Source organism: Etheostoma cragini, chromosome 3 (assembly GCF_013103735.1).
Source record: "Etheostoma cragini isolate CJK2018 chromosome 3, CSU_Ecrag_1.0, whole genome shotgun sequence".
Taxonomy (NCBI): domain Eukaryota; kingdom Metazoa; phylum Chordata; class Actinopteri; order Perciformes; family Percidae; genus Etheostoma; species Etheostoma cragini.
In genome coordinates, this window is record NC_048409.1 from 14266438 (window position 1) to 14281676 (window position 15239).

General features: G+C 41.8%; 1 protein-coding gene across 2 annotated transcripts in view; it reads right to left on the reverse strand.

Annotated features, from left to right (window-relative positions):
* Nucleotides 1-15239, reverse strand: part of mettl16 (methyltransferase like 16) — a 28346-nt gene that overhangs the window by 10709 nt on the left and 2398 nt on the right. For both annotated transcript variants that reach the window (XM_034866763.1, XM_034866762.1), the window contains exons 3-6: nucleotides 3245-3432; nucleotides 2383-2523; nucleotides 1160-1275; nucleotides 814-956 (exon numbers count right to left, since the gene is read on the reverse strand). In XM_034866763.1, the coding sequence (XP_034722654.1) occupies nucleotides 814-956; nucleotides 1160-1275; nucleotides 2383-2523; nucleotides 3245-3432 (588 nt within the window). The remainder of the gene's footprint in view (nucleotides 1-813; nucleotides 957-1159; nucleotides 1276-2382; nucleotides 2524-3244; nucleotides 3433-15239) is intronic.

A 15239-nucleotide genomic window follows, 5' to 3' on the forward strand; every position in this document is an offset into this window, starting at 1 on the left:
CTCCTTCCATCCGTGTTTTTCACTCTGCTGCCCCGGTGACAGCCCTGGTAACAGGGCATGGTAAAGTGACGGCCGTTGGAGACACCACAACCCACCCACCAAACACAGCTGTTCCCAGTGGGCTCCCAGATACAGTACAGGGTGAGCTTGTGCCAGAATCATTAAACCAAGTGTGACAGCTCCATTACAGCTCACCTCTTGGTGTTTCCCCCTTTACTAGTGCTCTCAGCGACCATTTGAACCACTTGAATCCTCTCCAAAGAGAACAAGACTGCAGCGCTCTTGTTCATCCATCTGCCACTTCAGATATGTGGCTGTGTAACCCTGAATACTAACAGTTTCTGTGATTGGGCACTTCAAATCTGGTTTACATTTGCTTTTAGGGGCGGCTGTGGCTCAGTGGTAGAGCGGTTGCCTGCCAATTGGAAGGTTGGTGGTTCGATCCCCGCCCCTGCAGTCATTGTCGAAGTGTCCTTGGGCAAGACACTGAACCCCGAGTTGCCCCCGGTGCTGCGGAGTGTGAATGTGTGTGAATGTTTATCTGATGAGCAGGTGGCACCTTGTACGGCAGCCCTGCCCACAGTGTATGAATGTGGGTGAATGGTGAATGTTCCCTGTAGATGTAAAAGCGCTTTGAGCAGTTGTTAAGACTGGAAAAGCGCTATATAATTACAGCACATTTACCTGGAAAAGCGCTATATAAATACAGCACATTTACATTTCCATTTTTACAAATACATCTGCATCTATGGGAAGAAATCCTGTTTGAGTCACATTTGATTTTGCAGGTCAAAGTCTCGCTCCTTATCTCACCGCAAGCGTTTCTTGAGCTGCAGGCTGTCATGAATGATCTGCTTGACAAACTCCAGTTCCCCGCCCTCTGCCATGATCTCCGTCACCCCTCCTGTGTTCACTGAACTTGGGGGAGCTCGCCGTGAGTTCCTGGAGTTTACGCCCTGGAGAGAGCAACAAGACAGACAGAGATTAAGATAAAATCCTATTAGAAGCCTGTTACTATCGTGTAAACAAACACACTGAATACGAGCAGTGTTTACTCTCAATGAGCCAAATGCTTGTGTCCAGCAAAATCTATCCATTTTGAATTTAAATGTTCAGGACATCAGTAAAACGCTGAAGTTTAAGGCAGGGAAACGCTCACCTTTGCTTCAAGCTGGTTGGCAAAGAAAGGAGGGTTGCACATGCAGAAGTCGTATACTATTTCTGTCTCTTCCTTTAGGGCGTCCATCAGTAAAGTCTTTTGAGGGACTTTAACAACTAGGAAAGTGCAAACACACTGAAGTGAAGCAGGGATTTGTAAATTCAATGTTTTAGCTAATCATGACATGACTCTTGGAAAACAAATCAAGGCAAAACGCCTCTCAACAATGTGTAAAGTTGACAATAATGACAGACTAAGACTGTGGTCTTTGATCACACTGTGCAATTGAAAGGTTTGCTGACCAAAGACTAACTAAAACTCTGACAGTGTCTAAAAAGTTAGATGACATTTTCAATACATGACAGCTGCTATAGCCTTCCTTGGTCTGGTATGACCAGTAGCTTATGGAGGCTAATGTTAGATAGCAAACATTAGATTATATATGTTTTAATGTTACTTTACACTTTGGCAATCACCATTATCCCATAGAGCCCGATACGAATATTTGGTTATTTAAAAATACAATATGCCGATATAGATATATATATATTTTTTAAATCCATAAATGCGTTGCAAAAACAAAATTCCCTAAGATTAGTTATTTGTAGTTATTTATGAGTTCTCACTAAAATAATTGATAATTTGTTTTATTTTCACAACAGAGGAACATCAAAATATATTAAAGTTCTGATAAATAAAATGTATAATAATACATCTGAAGATACGAAACTTATAGTCCTTTGACCAAAAACATATTAACAAAAAAAAAAATCTGTGTTGCCAACAAGGACGGTGTAGAGCGCCCTCTGGTGGACAAACAAACTATGCAACGCCAACGCTCATAACATGGTTGACAGTCAATTTTTCTTTTTTAAATATTCATTTATCAGAATCATTTATTTGTCATTATAAATGATTCTGATGAATGAATATAAAAAAAAAACATTTTTATCTTATAAATGCCAATACAGATAAATGAAAAAATGCTGAATATAAGCATAATATCAGCCGATAAAATTAGCCCGCCATTATATCGCTCGGGCTCTATTATCCAATAATGGGTTACTTGGAGCCATAATGGCCATAGTTCTGCCAAAGTTGCATAATCATATAGACACACTAGGTGAACCAACATACAAACACTACACTGAAAGACCGGTTTCAATGCAGCGGTCTAATGTCTTGGGATGCATTGTCCTTCAGGATGACTTGACTACATTTACCTTTAATGAGGTCAGACAGGTTGTTCTGCTCCACGTTTTTCTTAGCGTAGTCAAAACAGATGTTGTCCACTTCTGTGGCCAGAAAGTACCAGCTGTTCATTGTGGCGCCGAGTAAGGGGTAGATACAAGACGCACCAGTGCCTGAGGACACACACATATTTTTGCCAGCTTGAGAATGTGTGTGTTCATTAGGATGATGAATGGTTATGATTTTCATTGGACAAAATGGAAATATGTTGTATAAAGTAAATGGCAAAGGGACAATAAATGTCAGTTCCAGCAGCAGTTATTAAATCACCCACATATGACAACAACAACTGCAACCGCATAATTCAGTGCAGGCTCAGATAAAAGTGGCACCAGTTAGTGAAGGAAACACTCAGTGGTGATCAATCAGGGAGCAGACAGCCTTAATCTGCCTACAGAAAGGTTCAGGGTCACCAATCGGTGACCTGAGGTCCTAAAGAGGTAGGGAGGGAGGACGATCTCTCTCTCTCTCTCTCTCTCTCTCTCTCTCTCTCTCTCTCTCTCTCTCTCTCTCTGACAGACAGAACGGCAAACATGCTGTGACATGTGGATGGGGATTTGGCTGATAAATGCTGGGAACACTGGGAATGACTGGGCTCATGTATACCAGCTGGGAGCACCAACTGACATTTTGTGTGCTGCTCGGAGCTGCCGGAAGCCATACCCAGAATAAACAAGAACAGTGGTTCCAAATGCTAATTAACTGGGGGGTTCAGGGTACATGAAAAGTAACCTTGGTTTATTGGGAACATCCTCACCATGGTAATCAAAGTGAAACCTATTGCACACACAGTAAAATATGTGAAGCAAATGACACAAATAGTGGTGGTGGTACCAATGTCGATGCCCCTGCGTGGTTGCTTCTGGCCGTCGATGAGGTCCTCCACCCAGTGGATGTAGTTGAGGCGGAGGGGGACGGTGGGTATGAGGCGTTCCAGAGGGATCTCGATGGTCAAACCAAAGTCCTCCTTCAGTAGGGTGCAGGTCAGCGCTCGCACCGCCTCTGGCTCTTTGAAATTCACACTGGAGGAACAAACATGGCTGAATGAGTTCATGTTAGCATTTAAATCCAAGAGTAACACAAAGGACAATTCAGGTTTATCACAACTTGGGTCTTATTTTTGTCATTTCAGCCGTCATCTAATCTGTTATGATAGTATTGTATTCACAAAAAAATGATTATCCAAACCACTTTACCAATTTCTGACTATTTAATACAGCTGCTTGTGTTTAGCATTCAAGCATTTTGTTTGTTCGTTTTGTTAAAGGGTTTGTAAATATAAAATAACAGTTTAAAAATACATTTAAACAACATGTTTAAATGTATTTTTAATTTAAATTAAACTAAGATGGGTTTATAAGAAATTTAAAATAATTTCCAGCCATAGAGATTGAAGTTTAGAACAGACAGTTAGGGTTATAATTCTACTGTTCACCTCTGTTTTCTCCTCAAAATAAGTTTGGTTAACGTTAAACTGAAGGTTATTATTACTGATAGAAATGGTGACCCAAGCTACAAGAATAAAACCAATATTGTATGAAACCAGAAATGCCCTGTAAGGAGGCTGATTTCAAATTAGTGGGTTGCTGATCCTCTTGTTTTATCAATGAGGTGACCTGACAGCAATTTACCAAACTGCTCTTAATACTGCACTTCATTAACCCTCTGCTCCTCCAGCCCGCAGTAGCACTCTGCACTGAGCCTCATTACGCCACAATCTCTCTCACACTCACACACACACACACACACACACACACACACACACACACACACACAGGACAATAGGGACATAAGCAGCCCATCAATTAACAATCCTTGCTAATGAAAATGAAAATGAAATTCATATTTTCAACATTGCAAAGACCTCCCACTTTTTACTCAAACTCGTTCAGCTCTCCCGTCTTTTCCTCTCGACATGTGTAATGGTTTCAGCTGTCACACAAGCGGGCACAAGTGTGGCAGACAGAACGAGTGGGTGAGATAGGTGTAATTAAAGCTTCTCTGAGCACTTTCGCACCTTGGCAGATGTAATTAGACACATCCTGGTGATGGCAGCGTCTGGCAACTCACCAGTTTGGTGTGAGCAAAAATTTTTTTAATTAAGTACTGCTAGTAGAGATGGAAAAATAAATCTGGGTTCTAAAAAAAGCCATACACTGATGTTGTTTTTATTTCTTTTCACAAATCAATTATACGTGAAGAGCTGAAATGTTTTGCGCTCCTAGTATTCAGCTACTCTTTGGTGGAATTTTACAACAAATAAAAGTGCATCCCAATTTCCATTGCATTCCTTTCATCTAGGCCAATTTGATGCCCAGAATGCCTCCAACAATTAGATGTAAGCAGGTGTTTAGAATGATCAGTCCTCAGGTAACAGTGAGACATAAAAATACTATCCAGGAATTCAAGTTTAAGTATGAGATCCAAGAGTTTGAAGGTTTACGAGAAGCTAAAATGCTGCACCAGTTTATAATATAATGAGGAAGGACTTACTTCTTACTTGAAGATCACAATGCAATGAAACTGGAATATGCACTCTCACATTTCATTCAAATTATTTTTTTGGGCAACCCCAACATTTCTTGCCAAAGCCCTTTGTTTATAGCATCCCCACTGTAGGACCGAAGTTGGTCTGAGCACCGTTAAAGCACAATTAAGATCTGAAATGGTTATGGTTAATAAAATGACATATAGTGCATATCCTTAAACATATTTTTGTTTTATCAAGTTATCACAAACTAATATAATCAATACAGAAGTGTAGAAATACTGGACAAAATGAGTTGGGTTTATATTAACATGTGTGGTAGTTTTTTTTTCCATGTGACTTTAACACATATGCAAGTCAGGACTAGACAGGGTAAACCCCGCACTCTGCCGGCAATTTGATTTCACCCTGCAGCTCGGTCTGGAAACCTGCACGTTTAATTCTCCTGCTTCAGTAAACAATTTTGCAGGAACCAATCACAAACTGGCTTGTCTACCTGGCGCTCTATTGGTGGGTTTAACATGACAACGATAGAGAAGCGACCAAGCAGCTTCTTGTTTACTTTCAACATAGCGGCCACCAAATCGCAGCAACCTGTCACTTCTACGTCACCCAGGTCATTGGTCTTATTGGTTGAAGGACCATCGATTGCGTACAGAGTCATTTGAACTAAGCCCTTGGTCACGCCTCTTGTGCAGAGGAAATGCAAGTGGGAATCTATGTCGCATGCCATTCTCCATCTCTCCCCCCCCCCCTCATTTTGTATAATCTGTCGGCTGCATAATAAAAAGGCATAAAACGGCCCCAGTGATATTTATCAAAAACAAAATCATAATCGAGACTGAGTGCAAGACCGGGGAGAAACCTGCATCACTGCTGAGGTGACTCTAGTCACTAAACACTGCATCTTCATTCAGGAGTGATAACAAAGACAGATGACCCTCCAAGTATGAGAGACAAATGGGAAGAGATTTACCTGTATCAATCTTACCCTGTGTCTCTTCACGTGATGAACATATTAGGTTAATGCTCCAGTTTAATCAGCGGTGTGACCTCCTCGAGGAAAGCTAACACCTGGCTCTCCTTTGAGGATGCGCTACACATTTTCCAAAGACAAACCAATAAAGACATTTTCACTTTTAAAAATGCCCTGAGCTTAGGGAAGAAATTGAGCTAATGAGGGAGAAGTGATACATCAGCAAAAAGTGTACTCGTCACCAAAAAAGAAAAAAAAATGTAGCCTGTCTCTCTCAGATACTCTGCCCTCTTTCATTTCTCCTCTGAGGCATCATTAGATAAGGATCAATATTCAGAGAGGGAGCCTGCAAGGCCAGCCCTCTATTTTTAGCCCTGATGAGTATGTGTGTGTGTGTGTGTGTGCAATGCAGACCGATCACTCCCATCAGCTCTGCGAATGCCTTGTCTCCATAGCAACCCCACCTACTGAACAGATGAGGAGAGCACGCAAATCCGGCCACGCTGGAGCAATGGCTGATGGCAGACGGAGCGTGAGCGTGCCCGCCATTTACGTCTACGCTGCCACGCAGGTGCACTGCCGCGTGCTTACGACATTAATGTGGCCGACGGGACACAGTATGGGACAAACCATGGATGAAAAAGTTGTCGGATGACACTAAATATACTGTACTGTCTGATAAGACTAGTGATGGGGGGAGGGGGGGGGCGAGCAAGCAGGAATCAGTTATAACTCAAAACTCGACTCCAGCTTATGTCCAACTAAAACAGTGACACCAGGTAAAAGAAGCAGAGTGAGACGAAGGTGAAAGAGAGATTTAAGTGCTGAGAAGAAGAAACGTGTTTGTTTCAGTTGGATGAAGAGGAAGACATCATTAGACCGAAGGGGAGTTTACTGCTGAGACAAACCGCTCGTTCTCACCTCCACACTACATGATCAGCATGAAAGCACACACACACACACACACACACACACACACACACACACACACACACACTCCACAGAGAGGTGACCTTCAAGGTATATCCTCCTCACTCTGAAAAAAAATGTGCTGATTTGCTGCATCTTCTTCCCTTGTCAGGTTTTTCGTTTTGAGTCTTTTTTTCGTTTTGAGCATCACTCAACATAAAATGACTTTGAATATCTCTGAGCTCATTTAGTGAATTTCTTTGCAATTTTGCAGATACAGCAGATATAAAAAGTCTACACACCTCTATTAAAATGGCAGGTTTTCGTGATGTAAAAAAGTAGACAAAGATAAATGATGTCAGAACTTTTTCCACTTTTAATGTGACCTATAATGTGAACAACTCAATTGAAAAACAAACTGAAATCTTTGTGGTTGAAAAAAGAAAAAGAAAAAATACCTTAGAATAACCTCTTATAACTGGGGATGTGGCTGTGTTCAGAATGAACCAATCACATTCAAACTCATGTTAAATAGAAGTCATTACACACATTATTAAGGTGACTGATTATTTACAAATAAAGTTGTTTCAATAGGATTTTCCTGACATTCTCTTAGTTGCATCTTAGAGCAAAAGTTATGGTCCGCGGAGAGCTTCCAAACCATCAGAGGGATCTCACTGATGAAAGATATCAGTCAGGAGAAGGGTACAAAAGAATTTTCCAAAGCATTAAATATATCATGGAACACAGTGAAGAAAATATGGCACGACAGAGACATTACTAAGAACTGGACATCCCTCCTAAATTGACAAAAAGACAAGTAGAAAACTGCTCAGGGAGGCTTCCAAGAGCCCTACAGCAACATTAAAGGAGCTGCAGGAAAGTACTGGCTATGTGCTACATGTGACAACAATCTCCCGTATTCTTCATTCGAAGGGGCTTTGGGGTAGGGTGGCAAGACGGAAGCCTTTTATTACAAAGAAAAACAACCAAGCCCAGCTGAAGTTTGCAAAAACAAACATTAAGTCTCCCAAAAGCATGTGGGAAAACGTGATCTCATTCATAGCATTTGTTTCGATGTATCAGTATAGCATACGCCTCCTTATGTATTCCTCGGAAGCATTTCTCTCATTACGCCAATCCTGATTGGCTGGTGATCGAGTGTCCGCGTCACGTGGGTCCATCCCCCTTTAAATAGCTTACGCTACAACACCATTCTGCCGTCAGAGCAGGGGTATGTAACGCAAACGCACATCCTCATACAACATCTGACCAATCTGGGATTTATAACAAACACAGAGATGAGTGTGCTTTCACCAGTGCAGTATACAATATTTCTGGGGCTATCTGTGGACTCTGTGTCCTTCACAGATTGCCTGTCGGCGGAGCGGGTGAAGGTTATCAGGGCTTGTCTCACGCTATTTCGACTATGCTAGTTCGTTGATTTCAGGATATGTCTGAGGTTACTGGGACTGATGCTAGCGGCTATTCTGGTGATCCCACTAGGCAGCCTGTTTATGAGGGATTTCCAGTGTTGGGTGGCCTCCCTCAGACTAGATCCTGTGTGTCATGGCGCATGGAGGGTAACCGTCACCGTTGAATGCGTTACGGCGCTGTGCCGTATATTTGCTGTCCAGGGGCGCGCCGCTATACGGCAACGAGGCTCTGCACCCAGCCATTGAGGCAGGTGTGGTTGTGCTACGGCTGTACGCGTTTCCTTCTCTGGCTCTGATACCCCCCACTCTGTCCAGGGTGCGAGAGTACCAGAGCTGGATGATTCAAATAGCACCATACTGGCCGGCAAACTTTCACCTGAGCCCAGAGCGCCTGGCGCTATTGGCTTGGCCCGTGAGTGAATTTAAACAGAGTTGGGCTCCCAAAGAATGGGATTAACACTATTCAGAGTGCCAGGGCTTCTTCCACAAGATCCCTGTATGACTGTAAGTAGAGGGTGTTTGGGGAGTGGTGTCTCAGGGAGGGACATGTCTCTTTTTAGTGCCCTGTTGGTGCAATTTTGTCATTATTGCGAGACTTGATTGACAAACAAAGCCTTCTCCACCATAAAAGTGTACCTGGATGCCATTGCAGCTTGTCATGTGGGGTTTGAGGGTAAAACAGCTAGACAACACCCTTTGGTTTGCCATTTTACGAAAGGAGAAGGGTCGGCTGCTGCCTGTTTCTAAGCCGTTGACTCCCCCATAGGACCTGGCAGTGGTGTCGGATGGGCTTGCTAGCCGTCCGTTTGAACAACTGGTGGGGGTCGACCTAAAGCATCAGTCTTTGAAGACAGTGCTGCTGCTGGCCTTGGCGTTTGCAAAACGGGTTGGCGGCATTCACGCGCTCTTTGTGCATCCATCGTGCACTCAGTTTGCCCTGGGGCATGTCAGGGTTTTATTGAAACCTAATCCTGCCTTTGTGCCCAAGGTGGTTGGCTCATGCTTTCCCATCAACCTTTTGACACTCTCTTCCTCAGAGGAACGGTGGTTGCATGCGCTGTGTCTAGTTTGTGCTCTGCATATTTGCATGGACAGGACTACGGGTTTTTGAAGGAGTGACCAGCTATTTGTATCCTGGGCCATCCCCCACAGAGACAAGTGTGTGACAAAGCAACGGCTCTCTCGTTGGGTTGTGGAATCCATTGCTCTGGCCTTCATGTGTCAGGGTTTGCTGGCCTCGCAGAGCCTGCGTGCTCACTCAACTCGTGGCCTTGCTGCATCCTGGGACATTTGTGCATGCTGGTCTTCACCTCTCACTTTAGTTTGGTTTTATAAACTTGACGTCTCTGCGCCGAGCATGGCGCATGCAGTGCTGAGCACGGGGCCATCGCTGGAGCAGAGCATTGCTGCATGGCAATGATTCCTGAGCTAAGTTTGTCTGGCAATACGGGAGCCTCCATATTCCATAGTGAGACATCAAAACAAATGCTTTGTACTAGAACTTTAGGTTACTTGCGTAACCCCGGTTTTCAGAGTAGCATTAGTGAGATGTCTCACCAAAGCGAGAAGAGGTACTTATTTTGAATGGTGTCCGCGTTGTAGCGTTAAGCTATTTAACGGGGGATGGACCCAAGTGACGCGGCCACTCGATTACCAGCCAATCAGGATTGGCGTAATGAGATAAATGCTTTTGAGGAATATGCAGGAAGGCGTATCCCATAGTGAGACATCTCACTCATGCTATTCTGAGACCCGGCGTTACGCAAGTAACCTAAAGTTATGGTCTGATGAAAACAAGGTTGAACATTTTGGCCATAATTCCAAAAGATATGTTTGGCGCAAAAACAACACTGCACATCCCCCAAACACCATACCCACAGTGACTCATGGAGGTGGGATCATCATGCTTTGGGGCTGTTTTTTCAGATGGAACCGGGGCCTTAGTCATGGTGGAGAAAATTATTAGCAGTTCCAAATACCAGGCAATTTTGGCACAAACCCTTCTGGCTTCTGTTAGAAAGCTGAAGATGATGTTCACCTTTTAGCAACGAACAAAAGCACACATCCAAATCCACAAAAGCATGGCTTCACCAAAGGAACATAAACATTTTGGAATGGCCCAGCCAGAGCCCAGACCTGAATCCAATTGATTTGTCCCCCTCAAAGATTTCTGTTTGTTTTTCAATTGAATTGTTCATGTTATAGGTCATATCAAAGGTGGAAAACGTTCTGACATGACTCCTCTTTGTCTAGTTTTTTTACATAACAAAAACCTGACATTTTTACAGTGATGTGTAGACTTTTTAAAACCACTGTATGCTGATGATGCAAACACTGACTAGTTGGGATCTTGGTAACAAGACTAGACCTTATTAGGTAGTAGGACATTAGGTGCATTTGTGCACAAGACAAACAAAAAGACAAACAAAAGAGTAGAGAAAATACAGCATCAAAAGTCTCCATTTATCCTGTCGTTTAAAACAACAAATACTGAGTTTACGTTAAGTGATAAAAGACAGACAGAGGCAGTAAAAAAAAAAAAAAAACGATAAAAGACAGACAGAGGCAGTAAAAAAAAAAAAACCTTCTGTTTAGGTTTTGGGGTGAAGCTTACTCATCAGACATTTTTGTAATGTCATCCATTTATATCGGCTCAATAGTGCTTATTGGAGCTGCTTACCAGTAACTCTGTGACCAGGAAACAACCCGAATTATGATTAATAAATAAATGGTTTTTAGACAAATGATTTGGGGTATGGTAATGGTTGTGCCAGGGAACTGAAGGTAAAGCACAGAAGTCACACAGCGGATCGTGGCCTCTTCATAGCAAATTCAGTAAGTGAAATATGTGTAAAAAAAAAGAATGTCCTACGTAAGGAGGTAAATTTCCTTTAACTCTCCCATCAGATATTGAAAAATATCTGCATGGTATAATAACTGCTGGGCTTTCCAGTGCAGCTGATCAGCAATTGTTTAACATTCATCAATTTATAATGTGGCATCAGAGGTCATAATTACTCATCCACATCTCCTCTACAGCCAAGAACACGTTAAATAATATATCTCAAAACTAAACTGGTGTGAAAATTGAACATTTCCTTATTACAGAAGTGAAAATCTGCAGATGATCGGCTCCCAGCCCCTAAAAAATATGACTACCAAATTAAATGTCACCCTGGCTGTTGCATTTTTAATAACCATTCATGCCTCCTAATCCCACCCTTATAACCTTCTGCACTGAGCCAGCCGTCTCCTTCTCAAAAAACTGAAACAAACCAACAGTCATACTTTATTTTATCTCTTCCTCACTTCAAATCCAATCACATCCCAGATTTTTCTTCTCCAGCTGCCTCCGGTCTGGTCCCACCGCTATCAGTCCTCCCCACTGATGATCCCTAAATGAAGGGAGACGTATCTCCCCAGCGGATTGAGCGAGTGTCTCCCCAAGATTACTCTCATCCCTAACTTACTGCTTAACTACTTTAAAAACCCAGTAGATGAATTCATTTGGAAATACAAAACCACATTAATCCCTCAACTGACAGAATGACAGACTGACTGGAAAGAAGAGCCAAATTTCTGCAGACGGCTAACCAGAGCTGGTACCACACACACGAAGGGAGACACAAATCCTGGACATCCGTTTATGCAGCAGGCAAAGAGAACAAACTGGCAACTGACTCCAGCCTGAGTTGTGGTCTTATTATTGTGCAATATACTACTGAAACTATTTGTTTAAAGAATACACAGACTTCTTTTTAGGTGCTGGACCTAATCAAGAATCAAGAATGCTTACAACACATCTTAAAGACTTACTGCCAATAAACATCTTTTAACAATGGTACCGGCATGGCTCAAGGGTTGTCAGTCCACCATTTTTTTTTATTGGGGGCATTTTTAGGCATTTGTTGATGGGACTGCTGTAGACATGAAAGGTGAGAGTTAGGGGGGAATAACATGCAGCAAAGGGCAGCAAAAAAGTCAAACCTGCGGCCGCTGCATCAACCAATAAACCTCTATATAGTATATGGGCACCTGCTCTACCAACTGAGCTATCCGGACTTCCATCAGTCCACCACTTTGATCCAGACTGAAATATCTCAACAACTGTTGGATGGATTTTAATGACATTTTGTAAAGACATGTATGTCCCCGTCAGGATGAATTGTAATAACGTTGGTGATCCCCTGACTTTCACCTAGCTCCACCATCAGGTCAAAATTACAATGCCTCCAATACTTTAGTTTATGACTAATTACATTGAGGAAAATATGTATTTGAACACCCTGCTATTTTGCAAGTTCTCCCACTTAGAAACAATGGAGGGGTCTGAAATTGTCATCGTAGGTGGATGTCCATTGTGAGACATGCAGTGGTGAAAAACTACAGGAAACGTTCGACCTCTGGAATTGCAAACAAAGGCTACTGTACCAAATATTAACATTGATTTTCTCAGGTGTTCAAATACTTATTTGCAGCTGTATCATACAAATAAATAGTTAAAAAAAATCCCACATTGTTATTTCTGGATTATCTTTTTTAGATTATGTATCTCACAGTGTTTAGTGCCAATTATAAAAGGTTAACATGCTCTAAGATGGCCAGTATGATAAACATCATACTTGCTAAACATTATCATAGCATTATCATTTTGAGCATCATGTTAGTATGCAGATGGTAAACTCACAGAGATGCTTGCATAGCTGAGGATTACTAGTGTTGCTTTTGGATTAATGATTTATCAAAATTGTTTGTCAATCACCTAATCTACTAACGGTTACACCACCAAATACTGTTCATTAAAAGTGGATCATAAAGTCTGCTTTACTAATAGAAACCAACTAATTTCTTTGTCATTTCACATTTTTTGTTGTCTAAAAAAGAAATTGACATGATTGTCTAGTTGTCTAATTCCCTAATTGTCTAAATTTCTACACTGGATGTCCAGCCCTCACACTACCAGCCTATTGTTGGTTGTCTGTCTGTTGGTGAGCCACAGACACAATACAAAGTGATAATTAACACCTGTCACAGAAGGACATCCATTCAAGTTTTACAGGGTGCCCACACACGCACATGCTCGGCCCGCCATGAGATGATTGACTGGCCACCTCAGCCCACACCAATATGTTCACACTCACACACAGATGTTTAGGCTCCCTACAGTGACACCGTGTTGGCCTTCATCTGCATAACAGACACTAACAAGTCATTTCCTCACTGAGCAGACGTGATACCGGTTTCATAAAACAAAAACAAAGAGGGACGCGAGTGGCTCTGTCCTGACAGATGAAGAGCACACCTCAAATACAAGTCTCACAATAACTGTCAGCTCTTACAGTCATTGGGAGTTCTTTGCTTTGTTTTGATTGACATTTGTATCAATTAAAAAGAGTTAAAAAATAAATGAATCTAAATATATAAAATGACAAGCTGCCATGTCTTGGTAAACAAAGACAAGAACCAATTCAAGATAAATGGTGAAATGCTAGTCTGGCTGTTTTTTTTACTAAAATAAATAAGACTGGGGAACACGCCCCGGACAGCAGAAGAGGCTAAAGTAATTTGACAAGACTAAATGCAGCTCGGGTTGCATTACAGCTGCACATTTGATAGGCTTTTATGGGGTTTTGTGATCATGATGTCATTTTTTTCTCTCTCCAAAAATGCTTATGTGTTGGTAATAGCACGTGTCATATATAAAATTAGCACAAACATTTTTGATTTACTTCATTTTTAGACAAAATCATACAGGAGTATCAGGAAGTTTGCCGAACAACAGTACGGCAGTAGGTCATTGCCGCTGTAATTATTACTGTGGTGAAGGTGTTTATTTAGCCACCTACCTTAAATCCAGTCCAAGTGGAGGTCCAGTTAAGTGAATCTCCATTTGGACTGGATTTAAGGGAGGTATTGGTGAAATGTCATCATAGTGGATTACAGCTTTTATGTAACGCTGAATTAACAATATAACTGATGACAAGGTATTTATTTTTGTATACATTTGGTATTTAACATATTTAAACAAATGTGACTCAATTTATTATTCTCCAAATAAAACTGACTACTGAAGAAATACTGACTGTGATCGCTGGTTATAGTAATACACTGGAGATTCTAACTTGCATCAGCAGGTAGCGCAGAGGTGGAAGTAATAACATCCACACTGTCTCAGTAAGCTGGTGAGCATGTACAATAAGGCAGGAGCCTGACACACCTGGATTAAATGCAGCCTTTTATTAATTAGTTACACCTGTTCTTTGCCTGCTTTAACACTGTCAAAATGTCTATTATCACATCAGAAATAATGCAAAGCAAGATGTCAAATTGTTGACATATTCAAAATTTAAAAAACCAGTGTGATGTAACCATCCACCCTATGTGACTCTGTCACAGGTTTACACATCCACCTCATTGACATTTTGTTTTAGGAGGGCTTTATTAGTTACAAATGAACGTAGTTCAAGTTTCTATCCCACAGCAATCATCAGCCTTTGTTCTCCTGCCAGGATTTCTCTCTCTCTCTCACTCACACACACAAACAACAGGTTTTGATTGACACACCAGACTATTGTTAAAATTAGGATTTAATTTGAAATTGTCACTCAAACATAGTTTGTATAGTTTCTCTAATAAAAAAGGGAGCAGCAAACGGACGATGGAGGGAAAAAGAAAAAAGTCGTTTGATGTTGGGTCCATTAATCATTTGTCCAAGCTCCATCCTTCTGCTGTTGCCAGGAGCTGAATGAGCAGTAAAGATCAGACGGAGTCAGCTGGGGCATGAGCAGTGCTACATGGGATACTCTGGCAAAATGGTGAAAAGGTGTTTCTGTACACTGCTTCATTGACATTCACTGACTCATTATGAATGGTTCCAGCACGGGTCGAATGGCGGGTCAGCAGAGTTACACACTTTTTGTGTATAAAATGTCTGTATCGTCACTGCGCTGCATTTTTATCAACTATGATATTCTGGCCATGGGTCACATCTCTGGCCCAGGTCCAGCAGCTCCGTCTCAC